General features: G+C 40.7%; 1 protein-coding gene across 1 annotated transcript; it reads left to right on the forward strand.

The window, feature by feature from the left end:
- The first annotated feature begins 1,483 nt into the window (after positions 1-1,483).
- LOC147309730 (antihemorrhagic factor cHLP-B-like) lies at positions 1,484-7,138 on the forward strand. Its single transcript, XM_086268778.1, has 7 exons — positions 1,484-1,760; positions 2,219-2,329; positions 2,707-2,794; positions 2,961-3,118; positions 4,449-4,556; positions 5,668-5,754; positions 6,297-7,138. The coding sequence occupies exons 1-7, from the start codon at positions 1,545-1,547 to the stop codon at positions 7,026-7,028; spliced, it is 1,500 nt and encodes a 499-aa protein (XP_086124904.1). The 5' UTR covers positions 1,484-1,544; the 3' UTR covers positions 7,029-7,138.
- Positions 7,139-7,440: the final 302 nt, after the last annotated feature.

A 7,440-nucleotide genomic window follows, 5' to 3' on the forward strand; every position in this document is an offset into this window, starting at 1 on the left:
CACAATTCTCCCTGTAAAAACTAGGCTTACAGGTCCTGCAAAGGAAGATTTCCCTGTCAATACTGATACTGATATTGTTCTTGTACACTCGAGACCAGGTCAAGGTGAACATTCAGCAAATACGTGCACAAAAAGATGAGCATGCAAAAAGAAAAAGCATGTGGCAACATAATCAGCTGATCAACCAGCAGCCTTCTTTGGAGAGCCTAGAAACATCACAGAAAGAAGAAAGCAAATAGAGTTAGAAGTGCTTATTTAAATGTGTGTGTATCCAGGAGAAAGATCTCTCTGTTAACTAACCTCTGATATCATGTCTGAGTCGAGGCCTTAGTCAGGGAGATGCCAAGAACCCAACGGTCAATCTTCGTGCTCCAGAGTGCTCTAAACCTCAGACCTCCAAACAGGACAATGACCCTAAGGACTCACCACATGAGTGGCTTCAGGACCACTCTGTGAATGTTCTTAAGTGTCCCAGAGAGAGAGACGCTTGAACCCAATTGAACATCTCTGGAGAGATCTGAAAATGGCTGTGCACCAACTGTCCGTTTGCACAAATAAATGCTATGTTCTTTTGACCTTTCACCCTCTTGATCCTCCCATTTAGTTTGTGTTAATATGGTGGTGAATGTGTACCCAGACTGTCCCAGAGCCAAAAATCACAATGAACCAACCACCAAGGAAACAACTGACTCTCCCTGTGTGCACATTTATGAATTGTGGCTTTGCTTCACGTAACAAACAAATACTTCAAAACAAAGTGAGCTTATTATCTAATTACTTATAGTAATTTCATTAAAATGTGCTTTTAAGAGGCTGAATTTAAAAACCTGATGCTGAATGTGACAGTGTTCTGAAATTTACAGTCACTTAGGCTGCTAGAGAAAGAATAAAGAATGAAGAAAGAATGAATAGCTAGCTCTAGTGTTGTTAATAAGAAAAGTATACTGTGTTCAGTTTCAGTTTCTATTTATGATATTGAATGTAAGATTCAGTTTATAATTTTTAAATGTATTTTCATATGTGTGATCTTATCTTTCATGTGCTCTGTGTGTGTTCTGTCCAGTCTCCTCTGACCTCAGATCCCACCAAGTTGTAAATGCATGCTCAACTATAGGATAGCATTGTGAGATTAGTTGCTGCTTTGATTACTCGCCATCATTTTTTACCTTTTTGCTGTTTTTATTGAACAAACATTAAGCTTTGTCCTTGATTTAACTCAGTGCCGAGAGTAGATCATATGACCTTCAACAAACTGGTTGCACACGCTGATCCAAAAGAAAAGATCGATTGCATGAGTGATTATCTAACAACTGATAAGCTCCGTTGTGCAAGTGTGCACTGTAAATGTTTGTCTGGATGCTAGGTGAGCATGACTTTTTGAGAGGTAGGGATCAATGGTCATATTTACCATTGACAAGAGCTGTGTGTGGGTGGAATGGGGGGGACTTAAACAGTAGCAGGATATAAAATGTGACCTCTCCGTCTCTGCACATTAAAGAGAGAGAGTTAAAGTTAAAGAGAGAGAGTCGTCCCAGGCCTTTACCATGAAGACCTGCGTGCTGTTATCGCTGCTGCTGGCGTTGGGTTGTGTGACCATCAATGGTGCACCAGTGGAGCATGGTGGCATAGAACCAGGCTCATGTGAAGATGCTTCAACAAAAGCAGCTGCTGAACTGGCTCTTACCAAAATCAACCAGAACAGAAAGGAGGGCTACATCTTCAGTCTGCACCGCCTGTCCAATGCCCACATAAAGAGACATGTAAGCTGAGCTTGCAGTATTATTACTGTGTGGTAGACCAGAGCTGTTTAAGGCAGAATTACTTTCTAGCAGAGTCCAGAGAAGTTCAGTGTATTTTGGCATTACTGTGTATTTTGGCATTTTTAGTCAAATCATAAAGTGATTTGACTAAAAATCTGGAGAAAAAGTCAGTTAGAAACATTTTCATGAAACAAATATGTTCCAAAAACTTTTCACTGTGATTGGACCAAATGAGACAACAAAAACAAATTAAACCAATGTTTTAAGTAAGTACGACAAGTCAGACTGTTTTGGGGGGGTTTTTTGAGGGGGGGATGCCATGTTAGGCAAATTACGTGAAAAACAAATGACCATGTGAAAGATCAGAACATAAATTAAACAAGTAACCACTGAAAATAAATTCCATTAGCGTTTTATTGACTGTACATAATGATTGATTAAATTTGTGTGTTTTACAGGGAGAGAATGGTGTGGTCTTCTACCTGAATCTGGATGTTGTGGAGACCAACTGCAGCGTTCTCAGCAAGAGGGACTGGAAGAGCTGTGACATTCGTAGTGGCAATACGCAGGTTAGAAAAAACACACACAAACACTGCATGTGCAAATTCTCATCAACAAGTTTACCAAAAATCTGTTTGCGTATGTAATTAATACATGTGTTAGTCCTGATTGTTTTTATTACTGTCTCTTGTGTTCTGCTTAAGGCTTTCTTACAATCTTAAATCTTTCTTTTTTAACATAGTGAGCATCTTAGTTTTGTGTTCCATAAGCAATAGTTCATAAGTTGGCAGGTGAATAAAGATATTTAGTATCACAAGATATTGTCATTGTTCTTTCAACTAATTTATAAAAAGGGTATAAAAAAAATCTAAATAAACTCTTTTGCGAATGTGATGCTGTATGTATAAGCAGTACACTAACATCATGTATTGTATTGTGTTTGCAGGTATATGGACAGTGCAAAGCTGCTATCTTCATCAGTAAGGTACACAGAGTGGTTCGTCTCTACAAATACGAGTGTGCTATCAGACCAGGTATGAAAAATATTACACGTATCAAAAAGAAGTGATTGTGGTTTTCATTCAAATTCAACCATTATATCTAAAAAGACATCAAGGTCCAGACTTAAAACATGTTTTTGTGGAGTGCAGCAGTCTCTTCATAATTAAAATGACTTTTTGTTCTGCTCAATTCCTGCAGGTAGGGTGCATCAGTCCTGTGGTGGCTGTCCAGGTTTAACTGACCATACTCATGATAAAGTTCAGAAGGCTGTGACTCAGTCTCTGGAGAAGTTCAATCAGCAGAGTGGGCTGGCCAATCGTTTTGCTCTGCTCAAAATCTCCCGTGCTACTTCACAGGTAGGGAGATCAAAATTAAGATGTGTGACATAATGTATCCTCGGCTCTTTTATTGTATAGATATATATTCTCATCATGCACTGTCAAGGCTGAGAATAAGGTGGCAGAATTCCCCTTTACAAATTTACACCATCAAATTTAATGGAAACACACAGAGAAGCTCCTACGCAAAAATTTGATTAAACAACTACAGTAGCCTGTAAGTAAAGTTTGCATAAACTGTATAATATTTCATAAAGTTTTCTACCAAATCTGGTATAAACAGAAAGGAGGCACATAAATGTTTATGGTAGTGGCACTGCTCTGCCTGGACTTATACTGACTGTATCCATACCTAATCTGGTACTACTACTACTGTAATGGTACTCTGGTACTTACATTAAGACACATTTCCTAACAGCAATTTCCTAATGTTGTAAACCCGCTCAACATTTGGCAATAAAACCCTTTCTGATTCTGATTCTGCTCCACCCACTCTTCCCTGCTCTGCTGTGTTTCGTTGACCTGCGGTCACATGACTCAGCAGCACTAAGCAGAACTATGCAGGCTGCAGGAAGGGACAAAGTGGAGCAACGTATAGAGGTTCCAGGTTCTAAGAAATAAAATGTATACAGTTTTCCATTCATCTTGTCACATTCTAATATTGCACTAAAAAGTATCTCAGTTTTGAAACTACCAGACCACAGCCCAGCAGCCAAGAAGAAACAGACAGAAAACAGAAGAAACAAAGCTAATTTGTTTGTCTCCCCAAATAGTGACGGCAGATGGTCGCCCCTCCCTGAGCCTGATTCTGCTGGAGGTTTCTTCCTGTTATAAGGGAGTTTTTCCTTCCCACTGGTGATTTCATTACTGGGGTTATCTCTGTATTTTTGAAAGGTCTACCTTACAATATAAAATGCCTTGAGGCTATATAAAAAAACTGAATTAAAATTGATTTAATTTAATTAAACAGAACGGGAAAATTTCACACAACTTCCTTAATCACATATTTCTGACAAAAATAAGAACAAGAATAGTGCTTAAAATATTTTTTTTAAACTTTAATCTTTTTCATTTTTTTGCATTTGGACTATGTCTTACTTTCGTGACAGGGGGCGCTACACCACCTCCAGACTTGCCAATGGTCATTCTGTTAACTAGTTACTGTGTGAAAAAAGAATCACCGTAATTTAGTGGTTATTAAAATGTATTCTATACCAAAACTTTGCTGTATCCCACACCGCCACAGAACATCACTAACTATGCTGCCTCAATTCTCACACATGATTTTATATCAAGTCTCTTCCTTAATTTGGGCTTTTCCTTTCTCTCTGTGTCTTTGTGCGTCCAGGTTGTCGCAGGTAGGAAGTACCATGTGGAATACGCCATCCAGGAGACCACTTGCCCCCAGAGGGCAGGAGCAGATGAACCTTGCCCCCCCATGAAATGCGAGTTTGCTGTGAGTCTTTTATTAATCTTTCATCTACTAGGTTTTGCCCTGTTTATTCTCAAATGAAATCAAGTTCAACTCACCTTCTCCATCAGGGGATTGTTTTACTTTCTAACAGTGCAAGGAAAAGACCTTCATTTGCTGCTCAAAGCTTAGTATGTTCTAGCTTCATATCAGTGGCTTGTGTATGACAGCAGGAGATTACTTTGATATTTAGTTTGCCTAGTTTAGAAAAAACAACGTAAAACTACAAAGTTTTCAGATGCAAATTTGTAGTGTAATGGCATCAAGTGACGATGAGTTGGTCGTAAGGTTTCTAAACAAGAAAATGAAGAAACTGAGATTCTGGATTCATCCAGAAATACATTCGCTTCTGCTTACCCTTTTCAGGGTCGCGGGGGATGTGGGGCCTATCCCAGCTGTCGTAGGGCAAGAGGCAGGGTACACCCTGGACAGGTTGCCAGTCTGACACAGGGCTAACACACAGGGACAGACAACCATTTGCACTCACACCTATGGGCAATTTAGACTTTTCAATTAACCTATCCCCACAAAGTGCATGTCTTTGGACTGTGGGAGAAGAACCCTCGCAAACACGGGGAGAACATGCAAACTCCACACAGAAAGACCCTGGCCTGATGGTGGAATTAAACTCAGGACCTTCTTGCTGTGAGGCAACAGTGCTAACCATGCCACTGTGCTGTCCATTCTGGACATCATCCAATTCTAAATAGAAGGCAGCAGCAAAAAGAATTTCTTGTTTTAATCCAAGAGGTGAAGCTGCATCACAGCTGCTTTTGTACATAATTCCGGACGTCAGTAAGGAAGTCTGAGCTCTTGTGGGTAGACCACACCTGAGGAGACAGAGAAATATTTTTCAGATAGCAGTATGACCCAGAGCAGCATGCACACTTGCCAAATGCAGTGGTCTGATTGGTCCAATCTGTTAATTCACACGCGAGAATCAGAAAAACTGAACTTGATCCAAAAAAATTTGTCCAAAAGTATTTTTAAAACAAGAAACATTTGCACAAACTGTACATGTAAAGGCCTTTATACTGTAGTAAAACCACAGGCATAATTATTGCACTCTTACTTTTTCTTCTTTTTCTCTCCTCAGCACAAGGGTTTCTGTAAGGCATCCCTCTTCCACGCTCTCAATGGCGATGAGGAGATTGAGGGAGCCTGTGAGATCTATGAGCCTGAGGTGAGACTCTTTTAGATGGTTTCGCTGTTTACCTTCAATGTCTTTTTACAGCATAAGAAAAAAAAGGATGATTGGTGGATTGTGTGATTTTAATTTTGGAACTCACTAAATTAACACAAACTGTTTATACATGTCTTTGCTGTATAATTCCAATGAGGATGTATTTTTTTTAAACTACAGAATCAGATGGACACATCCAAAGTTTTGTTAACACCGTTCCCCTAAAGTTTAGCAAACAGATCTGCTACAGTGCTTTAGCCTGTCTAAATTCTCAGTCACACCTGGTACACCTCTATTTTGAAGCTCTAACTGTCCAGATAGAAGAGTTAAAAAATAAAATTCACTCTGTACTGTTGTCGTGAAGGGAGACCATAGCTATGGAGGCCAGAATTGCTGTTTGTTATTTTCAGGACTTAAGTGGGCCTTGAAAATCTGAAGATGGAAGCACCAGACCATATTTTATTCACATGGCCATTAGAGGTTGCAAATCTATAATACACTGTTCACTCTTTAATATCCTACACTCTTTATCTCTTCTCCAGGCTGCTGAGAGAGAGAAGAAGCTACACCTGCTGGGCGGAGAGACTGACCACAGCCACAATGACACACACTCACACAGCCACGACCAAGACCAAACACACGACCACGCAAACGATCACACAAAGTGCCACTCTCATCATGGCCACACCCACAACCACACTGATGACCGTGATCACCACCACACACATGACCATGCCGCAGGCAGCGCCCACAGGCACGCTCATGACCACTCCCATGACCACGGTCTGAATCACGATCACGTGCACACTCATCACGCCAAGGCACACAACCACAGCGGTGACTCTCCCAGTCACCACCACGACTATAAGCATGCTCTAGGTGTGCACACACATGAACATGACCATGAGCTGGCTCTGGACCATGACCACAAGCACGGTCACCTGCATGAACACGAGCACCACCACCATCACCACGAGCACGAACATGAGAACGCACCCCACGATGAACCACAGGGAACAGTGATAGTCCTGCCCGCCTTGGACCAGCCTGTGACTCTGCCTTCCTTCCCTGATGTCCCAGTTGGTGGCCCTGGAGTTGGAGTCACTCTCCCACTTAAACCCGACCCTCAAATTCCTGGACAGATGGAGCCCACCATCGAGCCCTTCCCAAAATCAGTCTCTGCCCAGTGCCCCACCACAGCGGGAAAGCATAAAAATGTGGATGAACTCTTCACTAAAGACCCCGAATTCAAGCCAGCTGCAGCCAGTTCATAAAGCCTATAAAACTGTTTTTAAATACACACACAAAGGCTCAAGTGTAATGAAAAGAAGGAAAACTATTTGGCATTGCATTTTTCTACATTAAACACATTGTCAGTAAAGAACTGCTTGCATGAGTCAATCTTACCGTTTCATGTCCTAGAGCAAAAAAAATGTTTTAAATGCACATTTTTTCATAGATTCCACTAAACAACTGATTTGCTTTGGCAAAAGGCTGCTAATATTTTTTGCACCAACCAAGCAATTCCCATATAGGTTACAACTGAAACCTTGCCATAAATCAGCATGCTGTGGAGTTAAAAATTTGTGGCACCTTAAAAATTGAATACAGGTGACAAAAGGTAAAGACATTCTGTAGCTGAGAAGAAGTACAGGTACTTGTTTTAAAAATTTGGGAACTAGCTGA

This window comes from Aulonocara sp. 'chitande type north' Nkhata Bay, linkage group LG17, assembly GCF_057382095.1.
Source record: "Aulonocara sp. 'chitande type north' Nkhata Bay isolate Kocher_YH1m ecotype deep benthic linkage group LG17, A_spYH_male_GT1.1, whole genome shotgun sequence".
In the NCBI taxonomy this organism is placed as follows: Eukaryota; Metazoa; Chordata; class Actinopteri; order Cichliformes; family Cichlidae; genus Aulonocara; species Aulonocara sp. 'chitande type north' Nkhata Bay.

Coding starts and splice junctions, on each gene's coding strand:
- LOC147309730 (XM_086268778.1), top strand. CDS start 1,545: ATGAAGACCTGCGTGCTGTTATCGCTGCTGCTGGCGTTGGGTTGTGTG. Junction 1,761..2,218: donor ATGCCCACATAAAGAGACAT/GTAAGCTGAGCT, acceptor TGTGTTTTACAG/GGAGAGAATGGTGTGGTCTT. Junction 5,755..6,296: donor GTGAGATCTATGAGCCTGAG/GTGAGACTCTTT, acceptor TCTCTTCTCCAG/GCTGCTGAGAGAGAGAAGAA.